At 41.3% G+C, this 24,114-nt stretch overlaps 1 protein-coding gene across 1 annotated transcript in view; it reads right to left on the bottom strand.

Annotated features, from left to right (window-relative positions):
* USH2A (usherin) overlaps nt 1-24,114 on the bottom strand; it is a 665,459-nt gene that overhangs the window by 397,307 nt on the left and 244,038 nt on the right. The window contains 6 exon segments of the mRNA XM_042475774.1: nt 9,350-9,535; nt 12,507-12,587; nt 12,691-12,894; nt 16,599-16,868; nt 21,749-21,883; nt 22,940-23,128. Coding sequence (XP_042331708.1) covers nt 9,350-9,535; nt 12,507-12,587; nt 12,691-12,894; nt 16,599-16,868; nt 21,749-21,883; nt 22,940-23,128 — 1,065 coding nt within the window.

Consider the following 24,114-nt stretch of genomic DNA (forward strand, 5'->3'; position numbering starts at 1 on the left):
GGCAGCATATTCCACTTAAATGGTTCTTACTGTCAGGAAGTTCTTCCTATTGTTTAGATGGAATCTCTTTTCCTATAGTTTGGATCCATTCCTCCACGTTCTAGAAATTTATTGCATGATAAAAAGAAAGCCAAAACAGAGCAGGAGATTAACAGCTTTCTCACTGCCTCCTCACCTGCTGTTGTAGGGCTTCAGTTCTCTTCATGAGGGAGACAGTTATAAAAATGTGCCTTTTGTCAAATGGATTTTTCTAGTGTGACAAAAGCCAAACTTTTATGATCATCTCCCTTCGGAAGAGAATGGAAGTGTTAGGATCGTGATGGCAAACCTATGGCACGTGTGCCAGAAGTGGCATGTGATGTCATTTCACCAGGGAAGCAGTGAGGGAGAAGGCGGAAGAGGCACATGCATGTCTGTTCTGCCTCCTTCCCGCCATTTTCGGGCCTCCCGCTGTCTCACAAAGAGGAAGCCGGAAAATGGCACTGGGAAGAAGGAGACAGAGGTGGCGCCTCTGGCTTGTTCTCACATCCTCTCCCAGCCTCTCCCAGACAAAAGAAAAGGGTGGGGGGAGGCTAGTTGCTCCTATCTAGAGACTTTTCCAGCGTCCAGCTGGCAGAGAAAGGTCCATGGGGAGGAGTAACGGCCCTGTGCCAGCTTCTTCTCATCCCCACCAGCCCTTTCAGTTCCATAGCTACACAGCTATAGGTCTGAAAGGGCCCGGGGGGGGAGGCCTCCATGCTGGCTTCTCCAGGCCCCCAATTGCCCTCCCAGACCCATGGCACTGCAGCTATGGGTCTGGAACGGCGCAGAGGGGCAGAGAAACGGCCGTTGCCGGCTTCTCCAGGCTCCCACGATGTCATGGCCAGCCAAGAGGAGGATGAAGAGGAGGCCGTGGCTCCTCAAGTGCAAGAGGAAATGGAGGCTATACCAGGTCCTAATCCTGCCCTGCCAGACCCCAGCCCTGATCTCCCAGCCCCAGAGATTGAAGCTCAGTCAGGTCCTAGCTCTGTGGGGATCTCTCCTGAGGCTCAGCAGCCTAGTGGTGACTCTGGGGAAGAACCGAGCCTGGAGGTTCCTTCCTTTAGGCAGAGAAGAGCTGAGAGTTCTTGTGTGCGTCAATCTAGGAGGCTTGCAGAGAGGCAAGCTGCTGATAAGCCACAGCTGGCACAAGGGAGGGCGTCTCTCATTTAAGCAACTGGGAAACGCTGACCCTTTGCCAGCAATTATTGCAGAATCCTTCTTTGTGATTGCTGTCAGCACTGGCTTCTTGTTTCCTGAACTCTTGTTTGTCTTGGACCTACGACTTTGGAACGAACAGGACTATTGCTACCTTCTGGCTGCCCTGACCTTGGACCGAACTGACTTCTGTGAACTCTGGTATCCTGACCTTGGCTTTGTTTGTGACTTGCTTCTCTCGGACTAACAGAAAGGTCTGTAGACTGTTTCCCAGCTCCTTTCTTGCTGAGCCATCACTATCAGCATTGGTTTGTGTATGCGCTGGCCACAATCCGGGACACACTCATTCTCCCAGACCCATGGCTCTGCAGCTATGGATCTGGAATGGCATGAGGGGGCATGGAGAAACAGCCCGTGCCAGCTTTTCTGGACCCCACTCGTCCCCCCCCCAAGACCCATGGCTCTGAAGCTATGGGTCTGAAATGGCACGAGGGGGTATGGAGAAATGGACCGTGCCAGCTTCTCCAGGCTCGAACTCGCCCTCCCAGACCCATGACTCTGCAGCAATGGGTCTGGAATGGCGCAGGAGGGGACGGAGAAATGGCCCGTGCTGGCTTCTATGGGTCTCCACTCGCCCTTTCTGACACCAACTGTCTCTCAAAGACAGTTGGAGGCCACAGAAAGGCTGGGAGGAGAAGTCCATCCCAGAAGCCATGACTCTGGAGACCGGACGTTCTGCCTCTGGAGCATGAAACCCCACCCCAGAGCAGAAGCCCTCCCCCCGGCATGTGAACCAAGAAAGGTTTGCCATCACTGTGCTAGAATGAACTGCAACACCAAGGGAGAAAACCTTGTGTGGGAACAGCTGACGGATGGTCTGATCCTAAACCAATTGTCCAGCTTCACCTGAGCAAAAACACCTGAACCCCAAAGACAAACCATAAGTGGGTTGCTCCCCGGGCCCACATCTGGAAACTCAACCCAAGAACCTCCCCCCCCCCACACACACACACACTTAACTCGCAGGACTTAAGTGAGGTTTTAAGCCAGCCCCAAGGAAAGTCTCTTTCCCTTGACACTGGCCTTAGAGATGCATGCTTAGGTGAGCATGCTGTTGGGAGTAAAGTTGAAATTGAGTGAGGTGAATTCAGAATATTTTGGCTATCAGTAAAGCAGTTCTTGCAGCTGGAAACAGTACAGGTTTCTCACAGTTTCGGAGACCATCACCAAGTATTTAAAATCCCAAATTTCATTATGTAAAAAAAAGTCTTTTAAAAATTCCTGTGAAAGGTTTGGGCCATCTCACATGTTCTTCTTTCCGCTGACACTCAAAACTAAGTTACCAAGAGGTTTTAAATACCAGAAACAGCAAATGCAAATCATGTTATACCAACCTAGGATATATGGGAAGGAGATTCCATAGATCTGGGAAGAAATAATTTATTTCTTTTTAAAGTAAAGATGTTCAACATATAGAATTTAGGGAATCAGTTACCCAGTACTTAGGATGTACTTCTGTTTGCTCTGAATATTTGGTGTTCCAGTAAACTCACATTTTTGATTAAAACAAAAGAAAAGCACTCTTTTATAAAATAAAGCCATTACTTCAAAGATATTACTTTTTCTAACACAGATAAACCATATCAGGAAAAAAATGATATCTATTCAGCTCCAAAACTATAAAGGTGCATTTGAAGAAGTAGACTGTGTCTACAAAAGTTCATGCTACAACCTCTTTCACAAATAAGTTCATTGTACACCATTTCCAGACCATTCTGAGCATGGGATGGAATCGGCATGGAATGGGAGAGAACAGGTGTTACCACACAGGAGAACACTACCGATGCTGTCGGGAGTCCCAGAGCCATTCCCCATCTGTGAAGAACTGATTTTGAAGAACAATTTTGAACCATTCTTCAAAATCAGCTGCCATAGTACAGATTGGGAACAGCTTGGGGACTCGGAACAGCATCGGCAGTGTTCTCCTGTGCAGTAACACCATTCTCACCTGTTCTGTGCCAATCTCATCCTGTGCCCAGAACAGTCTGGAAATGACATGCGATGAACTTAATAGTTAGTCTCAAAGGTGCTGCAAGAATCCTTTGTATATTAAGGTACTTGGTTTTGGGAGGTTCAGTGAGCATACTCTTCCATGTGATAAATCCCAGTTAAATGCACATTACTCTTAAATGCACAATGAATGAAAATAGAAGGTCCAGAGTTTATTTCAATGACAGATATCCCTAGTCTTGCAAGACAAATGATTCATTATCTTTCTATTATAGATAAATAGGAACAAACAAATAGAAATTTCACTGTGTAGCCTCACAATGTGTGAGGGAACATGGAGGAAGGTTAGGGAACCCAAGCCCCCTCTTAAATGTCTGCACAGATTCACACTGCTTGCTGCTGATTCATTTTGAATCTCTGCTTTGAGATACCCCATTACACCCACCTTAGAAAATATAAGCTGTTTTGCAGCTGTTGCCTTTAAAATAGCAAAGCATATTTTCAAACTGAAGCAATCTTATCCGCCAAGGAAACAAGTGCTTTCAACACAGGTAATCCTGCCCTTATGGCTCTCTGATTTATTGGCACAACCTGAGTTAACAGCCAACACAGTTTCAGCTCCTGTGTGGTTTCCCATGTCCTCCACATTAACTCATGTGCTAGTAGGCGGCCACCTATCTAACACATTTCCAGACACCTGCAGGCCTGCCCAGCTGTGCAAATTGCTTTGCAATCAACCTGCTAAGGCAGGCAGAAGGAGAACTCACATCACCAGACCATGAGATTTTCATCAGCAATTTTTCTTTTTCTTTATAAGGTGGCTAGTATTTTGTTCACAAGTTTCCCATTAAGGTTTAAGCAGATCTTTACCAGAAGGTCTTAGATGATTTGTGAATGAGCCATGCAAACCCCATGTGGAAACTAGGCTTACTGCCTAAATTAACATGGTTTCTTTGTGTATCAAATTATTTATATACCACCTCTAGACTTTGAAAAAAAGCCCTCAAACACTGAAATATCAAATACAGTGGTACCTCGGGATACGAAATACCCAGGTTACGAATTTTTCGGGATACGAAAAAATCCCATAGGGAATTATTGTTTCGGGTTACGAAAGTTTTTTCGGGTTACGAAAAAACTCCGGAGCTATTTTAAATGGAGCCGCGGCAGAGCCGCGGCTTTTTCCCCATTAGCGCCTATGGCATTTCGGCTTACGAAGGCTTTTCGGGTTACGAAAGCGGCCGCGGAACGAATTAAATTCGTAACCCGAGGCACCACTGTAAAACGCAATTATAATATCAGTGAACAAACCAGGCTAGCTATCCATGCAAACATGCATCAATTGTTAAAAAAAACAAACCACCAGGAGATAGGAATTATCAATCAACCAGTCAAAGTATTTTTTTTAAAAAACAAACAAACATGTTTCTAAGAACTTCAAATCTCTACTAAACAAAGTAGGAATGCTCCAGAACACAGCAGGGCTGGAAGTAATTCAACAATAAAACCAGTGTCTTAGCCATCCAGTGAAAAATAACAAATGACGGGGCCAAGTGAATCTATGTTAGGAGAGTTCCACAGTCAGGGTGCCATAACCGAGAATGCCTTGACTTTCTTTATGAGCACTAACTTACAAAAAACAACAACAACCTTCCATTCATATCAGTACAAAGATTACAATACAGTTCTTATAAATGGGCACAGCCTCTTTTCATAAAGGGGTAGATTTTTTTCTTAGGCTAGTTTGTGTCATCAGTTGCTAAAGAGATAGTTCAATACCTTTACCAAAGCAAATTTCTCATGCAAAACCATGAAAGTGCTCTCCTATGAAACTCATATTCCCATGTTGAAAAGCTCAAATGTGGGAATTAGGTTAGCTTTTTGTTAAGCAGTGAGGTTCCAAGCACACAACCAGAAAATCTTTAAATGGCAGAAAAAATGGCAGCCAGGGCCACATCTTCCATACAAACACTACCAAAGCCCAATACACATAGAAGGAAACATTGAACCCACCCAAGTGGGCACACCTTCCTACTTCACACATAACAAGCAAAACAGTGCCACAGCACACTCAGTCTAGGAGGTAAAATGGCACAGGTAGCAATGACCATGCTCCTACACTGCCCAGGAATTCCTATGGGGTTTGAATCCCTTTATGCTGTTTACAACTATAATGATGCATTGGGAGAACTCACACAGTATCAACATAGCTTCTATAGCAGAAGACCTATGGAGAGCACATACAACCTTCCCTAGGTTGAGGGTTCAAAACCCATTTCTTGCCAACCAACCAAGAAATGGTCAGAAGCCAAGGCATGCAATGAAAGCAGCCATAGGAAAATACAGTAATGATAGGAGAAAGTTTTAGTTGTTCACTGGTCATAGATTTGGAATGCAGAACATAAGGATTTCAACCCCATCAGTGTTGAAGAGTGAATATGTTCACAGTCAGCTTTTTCAGGCCCGCATGGCACCATCTAGCAGTGTCAAGGCCCAGTTTATGGCAAGACTATAGGGACTGCAAGAAGAACATGGAATGAGTCTCTGTTTTGAATCCAGAGTATAGCCCCACATTACAAAATATGAATTGCACCTAGACTCATGGATAGCTGAGCCTATCAAGAAAAACACAGTATAGACTAGTAACTTGGGTGCTGGCATGGGTGAACTACACATTTGGAGCTACTATCCCCAGAGACCTATGTGTCTATTATCTCTACCCCTGCTTAGGCCATACCTGTTGGGTAACATCTCAGCAAGTCTAATTGCCACTTCTTTATATTATGTATCTCCTACTGACTGTTTCATATGACCTGGCATGAGAACTAATTTTATTTGTGCATCCCAACATGCTTGTCCCTACACAGATCAGGGAACTTGATCCAAAGCCCCAATGCCATTAAATGTCTCATCTGGTCTCTTCAGTGGGCAACCTTGAGACCAGTTGATATGCGATCATGCTGGGTTGTCCATAAGGCATCTCTATATGCCATTTCTTAGCAATAAATAAAAACATGCCCCAAAATGATACCCTTTATTGGACACCATCTGGGATAGCGGAGAAAAAAACACGTATGGGGTTGCCAACCAGTCAATGTTACAGGCTGGGTTATTTAGTTGTTGACTCTGTGTCCTCCTTATATAACTTTAAAAGTGCAGAATTTAACCTAATATCACCTATAGAGGGTAAGAGAGAGCATATGATTTAACGCAGGCAGTTAGAGCTGTGAGAATGTGTGTGTGTCAGCAGAAAACTGGCTACAGCTTTCATATCATAAGAATGCCAGATGCTCTATGATGTAAATAGATAAGAAGAAAACATCTGTGCACTTGTACTCAGAGAACCAGAATGGTGTAGTGGTTAGAGTGTTGGACTAGGACACTGGGTGAGCAGAGTTGAAATCTCTGGCTTGGCCACAGAAATCCACTGGATGATTTTGGACAAGTCACACTCTCTCAGCCTTAGAAAAAGGAAGAGGCAAAGCCCCTCTGAACAAATTCTGCCAAGAAAACTCTGTGATAGGTTTACTTTAGGATCACCATAAATCAGAAATAACTTGAACGCAAACAACAACAATTTGTACTCAGGAAGCGGATGTACTCAAGACGTGAAGACATCAATTGATTTCGGAGAGTAGACAAACAGTGATATGTACACTATCTGGGGCAGGTAGTATAGGAAAGACACCTAACTTACCTCAAATGGTTATTTTAATTGGATAAGAACTTGTGTATCCCTCAACTGTGAGTTATTTTGATTTTCCAGCTGACAAGCTGAGGGGGCATAAAGGGAGACCAAAGAGGCATAGGCAGGATTCCTACTGGACTACTTAGGAAGAGAAGGCAATATGTCACTTATAAACTGATTGTGCTCCCAAGGATGTTTTCTGGAGCCACCTAGCTCCCACAAAAGCTATGCAAGAGAACTTCAATGACAAACTAGGGGAAAAAGCCCTTAAAACAAGCAAGAAATGCTTGGGAAACCCCATTTGAAACAAGCACTTCTTGTTTATTTTAAGGGCCCTTTTCAAATTGTCTCCAAAATTTGGCAATACAATAGCAATACAGCAAACAGTGGGTCTCACCAGGTAATTGGCCTCTGGAAATGGCAGTTGCCTGTGTTTAAATAAGAGACATTTTTAAATTCAAAAAATATTTTTCTGATCCCTTAAGGTGGATTGGGCAACTGATTGCCTTCCAGACAATAACTCCCATCATCCCTTAAAATTGGCTATGAGTCTAAGGCTAGTGGGAGCTGCAGTCCAACAATATCTGGGAAATCATAGGTTGCCCACCCTTGTCTTAAAGGATGACTGATGACTTTTAAATCAAGAACGGAATCAATGAGAAAGAGTGTGCAATAAATAGAAAATGCTCCTGTTTGTTCAGGATTATCTTGTGGATATCAATAAGAAGAACTGTCATTCCCCAAATATTTGTGCTGACAAAAATCTGTTCATGTGAATTTAAGCAAACAGCAACTAAAATTGGTATAATCGCATGGCTGAACTGAAAAGTCCTTGAAATACATCTGTTCTACCACACTTCTTTTGATGCAGGAACACAGCTAGCTTTGGAACTTGATTGCTACAGAACCTCTAAATCAGTAAGAAGTAGTCAGAGTTGTTTTAAACTCTAACTGGCCAGCAATAAGCTTCTGGAAAGTCAAAAGAAGAGGCATCTCAAGCACTTCTGCCATGGTCCATTTTCCACTGCTTACTCCATTTCCACTGTCCACATCTCTCTCACTCTGACTACAAAACAGAGGCTATATGTGCTCTGGAATATTGGAAAGAGACTTAGGCCTGTTACAGACAGCCAAAATAAAGCTGCTTCGAGTCACTTTGGAGGTATAGTATTTCAATGATGCATGAGTCCTAAGAGTCTGGAAGCTTCACCAAAGCTGCACTCCAGTCTTTAGGACTGGAGTGTGGCTTTGGTGCGGCCTTTGGACTCTTAGGACGCATGTATCATTGAAATACCATACCTCCAAAGTGACTCGAAGCAGCTTTATTTTGGCTGTCTGTAACAGGCCTAAGTATGTACAGCTTTTGATAAGGGCTGATCCTCTTTTTAGAAAGAGTAATACAGCTCAGTCCCAGGTTGATTGAAGGATCAAGTTCTCCAGTAAGAACCTGCCTATGTTTAAATACCTTCTGGGGAAGCCCTTCCCTATGTCTCACCACCCTCACAAGTGCATGCAATAGGACCATAGGAGAGGGCCTTCTCTGTGGCTACTCCCAGGTTCTAGAACTCTCTTCCAAAAGATGTTGGACTCACACTCTCACTGCTATCTTTCCACAAGCAAGTGAAGACCTCCTTGTTTCAGCAGGCCTTTGATATCTTTTTAAGGGGGGAAAATGGTCCTTCCATATGTGCAGGATTTTTAATTTGTTACTTTGTAATGTTTTATGTTTTAATTGTTTTTATTCTTTTAATAGCTTATTTTTAAATGTTTATATACTATGAATTCTTATCTATGCTTGTGTGTAACTGTTGCAAGCTGCCTTGAGTCCAAAACTGCGGGGGGGGGGGGGGGGGGCACAAGTTAAATAAATAAATGTAATAAATGGATAGATGGATAGATAGATAGACAGACAGACAGACAGACAGACAGATAGACAGTGTTTCCCTGTAGTTGAGCATTTGGCAAAAGTAATGTACTTGAAAGAGATCAACCGCCGCAATTTCACACCAACAAGAAGAGCAGGCCACCATATAAAGACTTCGTGATCAGGCTTCCGCTTCTATTCAAGAAGTAATATAATGTTATTTTACTCTTTCGTGTTAGGTGCATCTGCACAGTAGAAATCATGCAGTTTGTCATCACTTTAACTGCTATGGCACCATACTATTGCATCCTGGAATTTGTACATTTGTGAGGCACCAGCACTCTTTGGCAGAGAAGGCTAAAGACCTTGTAAAACTACAAATTCCATAGGATGGAGCAGTAGCACTTAAAGTGATATCAAACGGCATTATTTCTACAGTGTAGATGAAGCCATTGCTTCCCTCTCTACTTAACTGTATTGGAAATTTTTCTCTTTCTTCAACACATACACACCATACACACAAACACAGACACACATTATACACAGCATGAATACAATTGTTCAGCCTGAACAGTGAATACAAAAGATTGTTTTAAACATCTATTTGGTACCTGTGAATGCACTAGTATTCGTAATCTCTGCAGTGACAGTAGATATTCTGGGACCATCTTCATTGGCCGCCTTCAGAATATACTTCTCAATTACACCTTTGACCCCAGCTGGTTCATCCCATGCGACCTCAACACTGTAACCATTTATGCAGTGAACTCTGGAGGGTGTTGGCACATTTCGTGGGACTGTGAAAGGGTAAGAGAGAAAACAGCAGTACTAAGAAGACTATTGCCCCATTTCTCACTTTTAATAGTTGCAGTAAATCAGATTCACCATTAGCATAAATACAATTTATTAGAGTTGTAACTTTCCAGCATTGATTTAATATGGCTGCACATCTTGAACCATTCAGTTTTAGCTATATTTCAAAAACCATCCGGACTGCATCTACATAACATTCCTCTTTGTATAGTTCAGGTTTTCAAAAAAGAAAAAAAACATTTAATGTATCAATTGTATTGAGACATCACTCAGAAAAGAAGCTCTGTATGTTCAAATGTAATAATGTTGCCAAGTAAGACCAGATAATTATATCATTATAAGCAGGCATTTGAGATTTCATTTCCCAAAAGCCACAGATTCTTGCTAAGATGCTATGCTATTTAAACATGCATGGTTTTTCATATTTTTTGCATCAAAGCTGAAAGGGCAAATTGCAAAACTTAATACTGGGAATAATCCAGTTCAAAATTAACTGTGGGTATTTGCCCATTAAAGCCAATAGAAGGTGTGTTATACTTCATGAGGGGTGAACTATTTACAGGAAAGGTTGAGATTTTGCACGCATTTGTGTATGTAACATTTTGTTTGGGTCAATTCAAATAATATATTCAACTTTAAAAAGAAAAGACTGGAAAGAACTTTCAAAACCCAGCTTGAAAACCCTGGTAAAAATAGCATCCTATTTCCAATAACCTGTAACTATTTGTAAGATAGTACTCTATCAAGTGAAGATACGGCAGAAATGGCTTCATCACAGATGAGTGCACAAAAGATGGCAAGGAAAGGCCCAAGCAACTCTTTGGCAGAATGATGGATGATGGTTTTGCAATAAGTGCATGTGTACTCTGGAGTCCTGATGATTAGGATTGCTTATAGCCTCTCAGCATCAACTATCCCCTTGTATACCTTTAATCCTTAGACTCGTTTAAAAATCATTTGGGAGAGGAAGAGTAGTCCATGCAAAAGACATTATGTTAAATTTTGAAATTTTTGAATGGCCACAGTTCCTTCTGAAAGCAACAATGTGATCTTCTCATAAAGCCTCAGGATGCTGACAAATGCTACATTAATATATTGATTTTATTAGTTCTGAAATGTATTACAGGGCAAGGTAAGGCACTGTATAGCAGATGGTCTTCTCATAGGGGACACAACAAAACTGACTCAAAAATAATTAAATAGTGCAATTATTTTCTAGCCCTTGGGAACATGTAGATGCTCTGTGCTGTGGTCAGATTGTAAATATAAATTTATGGTCTAACTTACTCTGGTCAGACAATTAGGACAAAAATATGGCTGTACTTGCTCGCTTTGGGATGCTCAACCACATGGTGGCATTAAGCTGCATAAGCAGTACATTTGCAAGTCAAAACTCTGCTTTGGTACAAAGTACTGGAAAGATGCTATTGTGAGGAAGTGTATTATGGTTCCATTTGTAAAAAGACTGATACAAATGAGGAAGTCATACACAAGAGTAGCTTCATACTGCCCCTCTCCCAGCTCAAGAACTTTACTAAAATACAAACAACACTTACTATAGTAAAACAGTTGATATGTTTAGAGAAGTACAAAAAAAGGAGTCGTCACATCTGAATAGCAAATAATGTAAAAAAAATTAAATATGAAGGGTTGAGCGCAAAAGAGCTCTTAAAAACTGTCCATGGTACTTGCACAAACAAAAATGGAGGTGGGTTTTGAGGAATGTTCTCAGGTGCAGAAGGGCTGGTCTCTAATTTTTGATGTTGGAAAAAATATTCTATAAAATTTCTCAGAAAATTCTTTGACCTGTTCACACCAAATGGCACTGTATTTTGAATGCATTGCTGGTAGAAGAACAATAAAAGGGACTAAGAAGGAGGAATGAGCATAGTAATAGCCTGTTGCCTCCTTCAGCAATTATTAAGCAGTATTAAAACTGGATCCACAGTTGTGTCCAAATTTCTTTTATCGTATTCTCATTAACGCAGAGGGACTTCATCAAATATTATTGGTGTGATGGATCAAATTATATAACTATTCATTATATAACCCCCAAAGAAAGACAATTCCAAGAATATCTGTCAGGGAATTCTTTTCATTTCCAGATCTAAAAATAAACATTGGAGAAATGTAATCAACAAGTTTCTGGTGTTTCTATTGCTTGTGTGACCTTGCACCTATGAAACTGAGTTACACCAATGAGAATAATGTCTTAGCAATATTACGATTTTTTTTAGCAGAACAATGACATGATTTAATTTCTTAGCTGACATACACATATAAGACCCTCTGTTCTACAGCTATGCACAGAAAAGACTTTGTTATAAATTATAGAAAAACAAAATGATGATTTCATATGGCAGCATGCACAATTTAATTTTAAAAGAATTTATTTTTATATCCCTAATGGCTATATGGTTTATACAGCTTAGGTCCGGGCTATTTTACAGACGTCTCCCCCATGAACCAGCCTGGAACCAGAACTATGCAGAAGAGACCCTTTCAGTCCCACTACCTTCAAAGGCACTGTTTTTGGAGGGGACGCATAATAGGGCCTTCTCAGCGCTTGCTCCTAAACTTTGGACTTCCCTTCTTAGGGAGGCTAGCATGGAGCCTACTGACCCCATTTGCAGGTGAGCAGACTGACTTACAGCTGCATTGTTTTAAATTTTAAAATGTTTTTATATTTTTAAAGTACATGTTTTACATTGTTTTGATATGGTTAATAGCTTAATTCTATTTTAATGTTGACTTTTCCTATATTTTCAGTTAGGTTTTTTTTATTTATATTGTAATGATTTTAATTTGTAAGCAACTTTCAATGAAATATACTGACAAGCATGGAGATTTTGGTGTATTCCTCCCTTCTTATGCTGAGAACCTAAACAATGAAAATGGTGGCATTCTGGCAGCAACATAAGAAAAAATGAAATGAGAACAAAATACAGAAATTACCTGCTTCTCTTGTGCGACTACGGTTCCAGGCACTAGATACAGATCCTCCTTCATTAGAAGCTACTACCCGGTATAGATATTCTTAAAGACAAGAAAGAGAATGTGTCTAAATGTTGGAATACATTAGCAGAAAGTGAACTAAAATCATACAACTGTTCATATAATGGAAGGGCCAATGTACTACCTGTAAATGGTTGGAGACCACTCTCATAAACGCTCTTTTCTTTTCCTCGGTACACTAGGATGGAGTCATTTCCCCTGCAGTTAACAGCACTGTCAGTTGATAGGCATCCATCCAGATTGACTCTGACAACATTGCTGGACACAGATGCCAAGTTAACGACAGCACCTCGTGTAAATTTAACATCCTTCATGCAGCCACCAAAACCTAGCAAATAGTAAGGGATTAGTATCACATAAAGGGCTCCAGTGGTTTATTAAGAATCATGTTTTGCTTCTTCCAGTGCTACATTTCAGTGATAAGGAAAGCTAGATGTAAATGTTAAACTTCAAATTATGTTTGAGAAATGATTTCCCCCCTCAAACAGCAATACTTAAACTGATACAGAGCAATCGTCGTTGAGCAGCAACACTGGAACATTTACCAATTATTCAGCCTAAATGGAAATTTTTGGCTACTTATCACTGCATGTTCAAAAACATCAACATAAAGCAGGTGCAAAGTAAGTGATTTTGGAAAAACCCACTAGCGATTATAACTGTAATGTAACTTTATGTTATTTAAGGTTAAACACTTTTACTCATATACATGTGTGTGTGGGGGGGAAGGGTAGCTATTACCACAAAATAATATATGCATATGCATTTTGTCTTCTAAATATTGTTAATCTAATATAAAAGTCACAAGAGCAGTATTAATTTGATATGCCTAAACTCAGGGGGTGGGGGAGATCTTTAAATTGTCTATTGAATTATAGCACCATAAATAATAATAAATAAATAAAATTTTTATTTATATGCCGCCCTTCCTCCGATCAGGGCGGCTCACAACATAATTAAAATACAAACAATTCCAATAAAAACATATTTAAAAACAAACCAACAGTAAAGCCCCAAAGCCCAACCTCTTGGCCACGAAAGAGAGGAGGGAGGCCCACAGGATATTTACTCGGGGAATGCCTGTTGGAATAGGAAGGTTTTGAGGTCCTTCCTAAATTGGGCCAGGGTGGTGGACGAGCGGAGCTCTGTGGGCAGCGCATTCCAAAGGGCTGGGGCAGCTATGGAGAACGACCTCCGAGTGGTGGAGGCCAACCTAGCCCCAGGCACCTTCAGTAGCTGCTGCCCAGACGTTCTGAGAGTGCGAGGTGGAATGTACGGGGAGAGGCGGTCCTTCAGGTATCCTGGGCCCAAGCCATTTAGGGCTTTATAGGTAATTACCAACACCTTATATTGAGCTCAGAAGCGAATGGGCAGCCAATGAAGATCTTTTAAAACTGGTGTTATATGGCTGGTCCTGGACGCACCAGTGACCAGCCGGGCTGCCATGTTTTGCACCATTTGCAGCTTCCGAGTTTGGTATAAGGGTTGCCCCATGTAGAGTACGTTGCAGAAATCCAGTCTCGAAGTTACCAGAGCATGTACAATAGTTTCTAGGTCCCTCTGGGCCAGGTATGGGCGCAGCTGGCGAATCAGCCGAAGCTGATAACAAGTGCTCTTGACCGTCGCATTCACCTGAGCAGTCAGGTGAAGCGACGAGTCAAGAAGCACCCCCAGACTGCGCACGGAGTCCTTCACAGGGAGCGTGACCCCGTTCAGGACAGGTGGAACCACCGCCATTCCTGGACCAGGGGAACCTATCACTAGTACCTCCGTTTTCTCTGGATTCAATTTGAGTCAGTTTTCCCTCATCCAGCCCATTACTGACTCCAGACAGGCCACGAGAGGAGAGACGCCATCCCCAGTCACTGCATCAGTCGGAGACATAGAGAAAATAATTTGGGTGTCATCAGCGTACTGATAACCCCGCGCCCCATGTCTCCGGATGATCTCTCCCAGCGGTTTCATGTAAATGTTAAATAGCATGGGAGACAGAATGGCTCCTTGAGGGACCCCGGTTTTAAGGGCCCGCTCGCTGGAGCACACGTCCCCCAGCTGCACCATCTGGGACCTCCCAGAGAGGTAGGAACGGAACCACTGGAGCGCAGTGCCCCCGATTCCCACCTCAGCCAGGCGCCCCAGAAGGATACCATGGTCTATGGTATCGAAATCCGCTGAGATGTCCAAGAGCACCAACAGGGACACGCTTCCCCTGTCGATGCCCAGACGGAGATCATCGACCAAGGCGACCATGGCCGTCTCAACCCCGTAACCCGCCCGGAAGCCAGTTTGAAATGGGTCCAGATAATCCGTTTCATCCAAGACCTCCTGAAGCTGGATCGCAACCGCCCTCTCGATCACCTTTCCCAAAAATGGTAGCAGCGAAACAGGCCGATAATTATTATGTACCAGGGGGTCAAGGGAGGGCTTTTTTAGGATCGGTCTTACTATGGCCAATTTAAGATCCGATGGAAATAGCCCATCCCTTAAAGATGTATTAATTATCCGGCGTAACAAAGATGTTACCGCCGGCCCCCCCTGGGCCGCTAACCACGAGGGACAGGGATCAAGAGAGCAGGTCGTTTTCCGAACACTTCCGAGGATCTTGTCCACATCCTCGGTACTCACCAACTCAAACTGATCCAGTTTAACATAGTCCACGGAGGCTCTGGACACTTCTACCCTAGGTTCTGCTAAAGTGTCGGCGTTCAGACCTTCGCTTATACGAGAGGTTTTATCCGCAAAAAAGTCGTTAAACAAGTCACAGCAGGCCTTAGAAGGTTCAAGGATCTGGTTCAGGGTGGGAGGGAGCTGAGTTAGCTCCCTGACCACCCTGAACAACTCTGCCGGACGCGACTCAGCGGACGCAATACGAGCACCATAGAACGAATTCTTTGTTGCTCGTATTGCCTCTCCGTAGTCCTCTAACAGTTGGTCTAGGAGAGCCTTGTCGTCTAAGCAAAGGTGTTTCCGCCAACGGTACTCTAGCCGTCACAGAACCCGCTTCCTCGCCCGGAGATCTTCCGTATACCAGGGCTTACGTTTGGAAGCAGGCCTGAGAGGGCGCTTGGGAGCGATCCTGTGTATAGCCCTGGAAAGGCCGGTATTCCAGATACCGGTGAGGGCATCAACAGAGTCGCCGTCATTTCCAACCGTGAGCCCCTCTAAGGCTTCTCGGAACCTCTCAGGTTCCATCAGCCTTCGAGGGTGGACCATCCTAACTGGTCCACCACCCCCGGGGGGAATCTGGGTAGAGGCCTTGATTTTCACCTCTACCAGGAAATGATCCGTCCATGACGGGGGGGAAACATTAACTATTTCCACCCACGGATTCTCCGCATCTGAACAGAAGACCAAATCGAGAGTATTACCCGCACAATGCGTGGGACCCTGTATCAGCTGGGACAGGCCCATGGCCGCCATGGTCTCCATGAATTCCCGAGCCGCACCGGATGGAACATGGCTGGCCGTGAGGGAGATGTTGAAGTCACCCAGGACAAGAAGCCTGGGCGTCTCCAACATCAGCTCAGCGACCAGCTGTGTCAGCTCGTTAAGGGAGTCCGCTAATGCACGGGGTGGCCGATACACTAACAGAATCCCTAGACTGTCCCTAGCCTTTAGGGTCAGGTAAATACACTCGATATAGGAGGTCTGTCGGATGTGGTTCCTGGTGAGGGACACGGTGTTCCTATGTACCAAGGCCACACACCCCCCCCCCCGCCCACCTAACCTAAAATGATTCCATTTTAATTGCCATAGCTGCATCCTATAGAATCTTGGGGTTTGTAGTTTGGTGAAGTACTAGAACTCTCTGGCTGCCAATTTTAAATATTCTTTCCTAAACCACAAATCCCAGGATTCCATAGGATGCTGCCACCTAAGAGGAGATTTCTGTTCCCAAAAGAATGTACAAATGTGGATTTTACTGTTTTGTTTGCCCCATGCAGGCCTTACATCTATATGCTACTATACACATACACACACAATATATACTATTGACATGTTACAGTCCCCCAGCATTTTATAGTAACACACCTTCTTCTAATCCCAGCTCCTTAAAGACATTCTGGACCTCATCTGGGATTCCTCCAATGTAGACTGGAGAGTTTACAAACAACTGTTCTAAATCAGGTTCCACCACATGTTCTATCAGTTTATTCATACTTGCTGAAACGATGGCTCCTTCTTTTTTCAAAAGAATTGTATTCCACTTTCCATCACAATAGGACAAGCCTAACCAGAGATTCACGCGGGTAGAAACAATGCCATTTTTCAGCCGAAAAGAAAGGATCCCACTTTTGAGTTCTGCCTGCAGAGTATGGTTAAATACAAAAGAGAGTCTGGTGACAGCAAAAGGGGGAAAAAAAGCAAAACACAAAATGCAAACATCTAGTATGAATTTAAGCAATTCTGTACGTGCAAAGTCTACCAAAACATTATTCATCAATGTTTTAGTGGCTATACTGGTTCCACAAAACAGGAAATGCTAATAAACAAGTGACATTATTACCCTAGTTATCAGCCATAGGTCCTAAGCACACTACAGAAATAATCCAGTTTGAGACCACTTTAACTGCCTTGGCTCAATGCTAGGGAACATTGGTTTTGTGAGTCATTTAGCCTTCTCTGTCAAGAGAGCTCTAGTGCCAAAATAAACTATAACTTCACTGTAACTCTTACTTCTTTCTCCCAACTAACTGTCAGGTGACTGCCTACTTAATGACACCACCCCAAGCAAATTGTCAAAATCCCAATATGCAATATAGGGTAGGCAACAATAAAATAAAATAAATAAGGAAAAATCCATACCCTGAAGTGACCAGCAATGCCCATACTGCACTGAAGGTGGGAGAGTAGCTTGAGATCACCACCAAAGAGGATGCAAGCAGGGTGGAAGGAGCTTAAATAGCTCCTGACTCATCTCCACCACAGACAGCATCAAGTGCCAGACATAAAACTCTGGCCTCTATTTCATTGGGGGCAAGCAAAGGCAGCCCTTCCCATGAAGTGTTTAATGCCATGCCCATCCATAGCCACATTCTCAGTACCTACTGTGGTCAGAGCCCCAGTAGTGGAGGAGGAATGATGACAGAGTTATCCACAGCTGGAAGAAGAAGGCTTCTGATGGCCTTCTTCCCCTCTGCTCCATAGGAAGGGAGATACATAAAATTCTATGGACCCTGGTGTGACCAAGTGGCTTTAGGAGCTGGCTATTTTGGGTGAAGTGCAGTTCAATAGCTGGTTGAAAGACAACACACAACAGAGGAAGAACAAAACCCAACCCTATTGTGTTTGATGGGAGGGGACTGTTGGTGAGAGGGGAAATTTTTTTAAAAGAAACATCCATTTGAGGGTCTAGTTGCTGGTTTTAGTAAGACAGCAGGGAGAAAAGAGTTGGGATAGCTGAGGAGATGTATGGCTAGAGGAAGGGAGTTAGGCAAAGAGTGACTAGAGCTTGCCAAGTGTTAGATCTTAATGTAACTATATTGAGCTTGAAGTTAAGCCAAGTAAGATATTTTTATTTCTGTATGTTTCTCAATAAAAGTTGCTATTTGTTTTATAGTTGCTGTCTTTGACTGAAGTGATTGTTAGAAACTAGACAGATGAGAAAACATGCTACCTAAAATATTGAAATTGGTTTATGGAGACACTTGGATCTTAGCACTTATATACTTAAGGATACTGGCAAAAGGTTAGTGACTGGGCTCCATCTGAGGATGAAGGTAGAATCAACCTAGGTCATAAAGGTTTTGTCACACCTGAGTCAGGATCACAGAGACTATGGGATGGCTCCTCAGTTGAGTCAGATATTTCATGCAGCAAAATACTTACTGAAAACTGTATAACAAAATGGAGTCTTGCAGCATGTTTATGACCAGGCAATTTATTTTACCATAAGATTTGAAATTTGCTGGCCCTTTATAAAAGGGAAAAGATGTGTGTTCCTTCAGGAATAAAACAACTTCATTATCAGTCCTAAACAGTTTTTAAATTGTAAGCATGATCTAATCAAAGAGAACCACTCTGAAACTTTTTTCAACAGAAATATTAATTTCTTGCTTAGTTTCTCTCATTGATGTCAATCTATATCCAGAACTTAAAAGATTGGCAGCATCATGCTTTTTATTTTTAATGCTCATGCAATGAACAGGTGGCAATTATTAAGATTTGCCTAACTGGTAGAAATAGAAAAAGAAGAATTTTCCAGTTTTATTATTAAGATTTATAGGAGACTATTGAGGAAGATACCTCAGACCTCCTTAAAATAACTTCAACTGGATGTGTAATCTGAATTTTAAATATAAAAAATACTTATTGATCCAACAATTCCAGCTTATTTTTATAAATGTCTAAGTAATGATTTTTTTTAAAAAAAATGGGATGGAGGTAGATATATGAGTCAATTCATCTAATACAAGCATGCATTATCAAAATATCAATTTTCCAGTTAAACTGCTGCCACAATTTAAATAGTCAGCAAAGTGTCTTCTTTGAGATGCAGTGGTAAATATATTTTGAGAATCTAAATTGTCTAGCTCAGGGTGGCAATGGCATTTAAATAAGGTTCTTTATGAGACAAAAAAGATTAATAAGGCTATTGGGGGGGGGGGGGGGAATCCCAGGCATTTCAGCATCCATGGCAAAATCTTATTATGTGAAGTAAAGAGGGCAACTTAAGATATGTATCTTGTTCTTAAAGAAACAATTGTTTAGCATATATCACCATCTTATATGTCAATATAAAATCATATTACTAGATAGCCAGATAGAACCACATTTTTGTTAAAATGACCCCAACTGCTAAAACATGTGTTTCCAGTTGTCAACTCAGTCCTGGCCCAGGGTCCCCCACCCCCATTGTCCTTTCATCTTCTGAATTCAAAGACAGGAGCTATACAAAAGCAGTCATTGAGCTGTCACACTCTCCTTTCCAATGAGACTGTAGTGTTATTTCTCAAGAAAGACCATATAATCCCATCTGTTATGATCCGTTAAGGGAAGAAACTGGCTGCACATAATAAAATAATATAATAATTCACAACAAATGGCACTGTGAGGGGAAACCTCTCAAAAAGAAAATGTGCTGTATGCTGTTATTCCATGTATCTCTCCAGTTACAGCCAGCATTGTCCATACAAATGCAAAGCCTCTGTGAACTGGAAAGAAAAGTACAATAGATATCTTGCAGAAGAAGGGCTATCTTGGGGGTAAACAGGTGGCTATTTCATCCTTTCAAGCAAGGATGAATAATTTCTAGCTTTCTCCCCACTGGAGACAAAACATTTATTACATCACAGTTCTTGCCTGGTGTTCACACATCCTAAAGTGTTTCCAGAAATTATTCTGGACAGAAATACACACGAGGGAAAACCTTTTTCCAGATGGCTTTGACACCTTTTGTGATGTCCAAATAATGGACAAAAATGCACAGAATTCTTACCACTGTGTTACTCTTCCTAACCAGGATTCCTGAGTGTCTGGAACCCTATTTTTTCATCCAAGAAATACTTAATGACAAATGTTCTATCTTAGCCTGCACTGGCTAACCTAACACTACAAGTCAAAACAGGACTTCTTTATCAAATGTACTCCAAGTGCCAGTAATTAAAAGTATTCTTACAGCAGCTGCTCCCCCATCATTGCTTTTCCCAGATAGATTATTGGTCTGTACACCATAATAGTCATCTAATGGTTCATTTGCAGTTTGGAAAAGATAAATAAACTGGGTGTTTCAGTGACATGACCATCAGAGTTTGGACATGCCAGAATTTGGGCATACGGTTCACATTAGTGAATAGACAAGTTATGAAAAAATAAACATTCATATTTTGGGGAAAAAATAGAAGAAAGAAAGGGATTTCAAGAGTGGATGAAGGCAATGGGGTTGCATTTTTTTTAACATTCCAAGTTATGAATGACGTTAGATACCAATATTTTCTTAAAGACACTATGATATGGGAAGAAAAACCTTGAACATAACATACTGGTACTTAAAGCTGTCACCTTACAATTAAACAATTGCTAAGATACCATTATATTTTAAAATATTCATCAGAGCTGAATTACTAATGCAAAATGTGAAAACATTCAACATGAAAAAAGCACATTCAAGGCTGCATTCATCTTGAATTTCACTTCAGTTTCATTACTTGCCCACTAATAAAATGTACTCTTGCTCAAATCTCAGCAACAGATCCACCAAGAAGTGAGAAATGGGCAGTGGGAGCAGAAGAATGATCTGGCAAATGTGATATGTTCTAATTCTGAAATGAATTCTTAAAATTTTCATGTTTAGACCCAAATTCTGGAAGAGTGGATTCATATAATATTGAAATACCTGAATGAGAGTAATCTGTTTCTCCCTGCTTAAGATATACATATGGTGTTCCTGTACTTTGTCTGTTAAGCACATAAATACCATCAAAGCTGCCAGAAATAAGAGCACTTATTTACTTCATGATGTACCTACAAGAAGACTAGAGAAAAAAGCTGAAAAATCCACCACCTCAATGAGTGATCAGTTAGGCCAAAACCGAATAGCACTGTCAGAGTATTAATTTGTATTGAAAAGAAGTGGAGAGTTGTGCCGCTTTTTCTATTCTCAAACATATCATGATTAAGGGCCAATATGTTTAGGACTTAGATTGTAACCCTCTGGGCAGAGACCATGCAACTTTTGAATATTAGTGCTTGAGAAATATTAAATATTAATCGATGGTCTATTCAGACAACATCAGCTTCTAATAATCTGTGATCCCATGGTTGTATAAAGGCAGAGAAACCAGATTGCCCAACAGTGAAATACATTAGTGAGATGGCAGAAGACAAAAATCAATACAATACTATTCTTCCTAGCTATAAAACTATACAGGAAAGTAGATTAGGTCATAGAGGTTATGGACATATTACTATACCTAAAGAAAAAAACCTGAAGACCTAATGAACAGTCTTTATGGATATACAGCTGATTCATTAAAGTACTGCTATTATTAGGCTTCTGTGCACCACATTGGGAGAAAGAAAAGATGTTACCTCAACTTCCAGATACAAACAATGAAATCAAACAGCAATGGGCATCTCTCATATAATTTGTCATACAGACCATTTCCTGCATAAATGGAACTGACTCTACTTTTGCACATAGCAATTCATACAACACCCTTCTGGGAACAAAAACGTGGAACCTACAGCAATGTAATCAGGTCCATTTTTGTTGTAAATGAAAAGAAGTAATCCATTCAGCTGATCTGTTTTAAATATAAAGGAAATCTCAGTGTCCAGACCACCATGAAAAGTGCTTGAATGGAGTTCTAGGAAACCTTAAAAACAAAGGGAAGAGAGAGAGGAAAAAGTCAAACAATATTATAATGCAGTTGCTAAGACTGTATAAAAGAGAATGAAATTAAATAGAACTGAATTCATGGACACATGTGTGAATGATTCTCTCTTATTGGTCAAAATAAATGCAAAACTCTCTTTTGAGATGGAAAAGCTTTGACAATCTTAGGTCTAGGTGTTGCATGTGATTCAACATATGCTGAAGTCATAATGCTCCAATGAGTTAACAAAACATAGAAAGTTTCCCCATCAAGTTTCCAGACGTCTTCAATACTGAAATGAGCGAACTAGTCCTTGCATGGAAATCCAGTTCCTGATTTCAACTAAAGTAGACCCACTGAATAGAGTGTACATAACTATCATAACTATTGAACTATCAATTGATAGTGGACATAACTATCAACATAACTATCAACTATCAACTTAATGGGTCTACTCTAGCTGCAACATGCAGAGAGTCAGAACTTCCTTTGAGAAATACACTGTGCACATTGAAGCCTCTGTGACTTCATTAGCCTAACACAATCTTGCCATTAAACTGAATTAAACAGTAGTGCAGGTAGAATAATGATATATGCATGGCATAATGATGATTCAGTCCAATGAACATTACTGTGACATCATCTGCTAGACTGGAAAGAATGGAAAAACTGAAGTCCTTTGCATGGATAAAGGTAAGGAATCACAGGTATGGCACATATGGACCAAAAAAGTGCCAGGTTATAGCAATAGCAAGGGTCAACAGTATGGGAAGGTATATTATGGTTATCCTTCAGACATTATGGTAGGTGTGTATATAGCCACATCACAAGAGCTCTCGCCATGTCCTTTTTATATGTTCAAGAAAGCTTTTTGAGCCACAGAAATGTTGAGATTTTTGTGCTAATTTGACTGTTTGCATAGATTGTATTTTAACATTTTAATACCTGCTTTGTGTTGCTAATGTAGGACAGATGAGGAGGAGGAGGAGGAACAAGATGATTTTATTAAAGTCAATAAAGTTAAAAGCACAGGTTGTATTTCAAACAATTCTATACCTTTCCCAAGAAAATGTGCTCCATTTGTAAGCACACTGGGACACCCTTCCCAGCTGTGGTAAACATTCAATTTCTCCACTGCTTCCTTCCATTCTAAAGGCTTCCAGATTTCATATGGATGGTGCATCATTTTCAATAATACATCTCGGAGACATCCCACAAATCCTTTCCTCACTATTTTAGTACTGCCTGACCAGTAAATAAAGAAAATAAAACATTTTGTTTCATACAACATAATGTATATATTAAAATTTAAAAGCAAATATATTTTACCAACTTGACTATAGTGTGCGTGCACGCACATATGTGTGTATAGCAAATAGCAATAGCAAGTACATTTTATACCCCTAATAATAATAATAATAATAATAATAATTTATTATTTCTATTTCCTGCCTCTCCCTACAGATCGAGGCAGGATCATAACAGATAAAGTACATACAGAGCATATAAAACTTCCAGCATTAAAATTTTCATAAAATTAGCCCTCATAATACAATAGTACGATATAGTATAATGCAATACAAGGCAAATATGGTAGCCAAACCAGAGTCAGGATTCATATCTTGTATAGTCGGGAATGTCTGTAATAAAAGCTTCCCAGACGTTCTGAGAGTGCGGGGCAGATTATATGGAGAGAGGTGTTCCCGCAGGTAACCTAGGCCCAAGCCATGCAGGGCTTTAAAAGTAACAACCAACACCTTGTCCTGCGCCCATAAGCTAATCAGCTATCAGTGAACTAGCACCACCTAAGTGGTTTACAATCTGTAAGCCAATTGCCCTCAACAAGCCGGGTACTCATTTTACCACCCTACAAAAGGATGAAAGGCTGAATGGACCTTGGAGCCCTCCTCTAGAATCGAACTTACAGTGTTATGGCTGCAGCACCAGTATTTAACCACTGCACCTCTAGGGTTCCTTATATATGAATGTATCATAAAGGAGCCAGTGTGGTGTAGTGGTCCGAGCATCAGAATATGACTCTGGAGACCAGGGTCCGATTACCTCTTGGCCATGAAACTCATTGGGTGACCTTAGGCAAGTCACATGCTCTCAGCCTCAGGGGAAAGCAATAGCAAACCTCCTCTCAACAAATCTTGCCAAGAAAACTCAATGATAAGCCTTAGGGTCCCCATATGTTGGAAACAACTTGAAGATAGACGACACATGCACAC

This window comes from Sceloporus undulatus, chromosome 1, assembly GCF_019175285.1.
Source record: "Sceloporus undulatus isolate JIND9_A2432 ecotype Alabama chromosome 1, SceUnd_v1.1, whole genome shotgun sequence".
NCBI classification, from domain to species: domain Eukaryota; kingdom Metazoa; phylum Chordata; class Lepidosauria; order Squamata; family Phrynosomatidae; genus Sceloporus; species Sceloporus undulatus.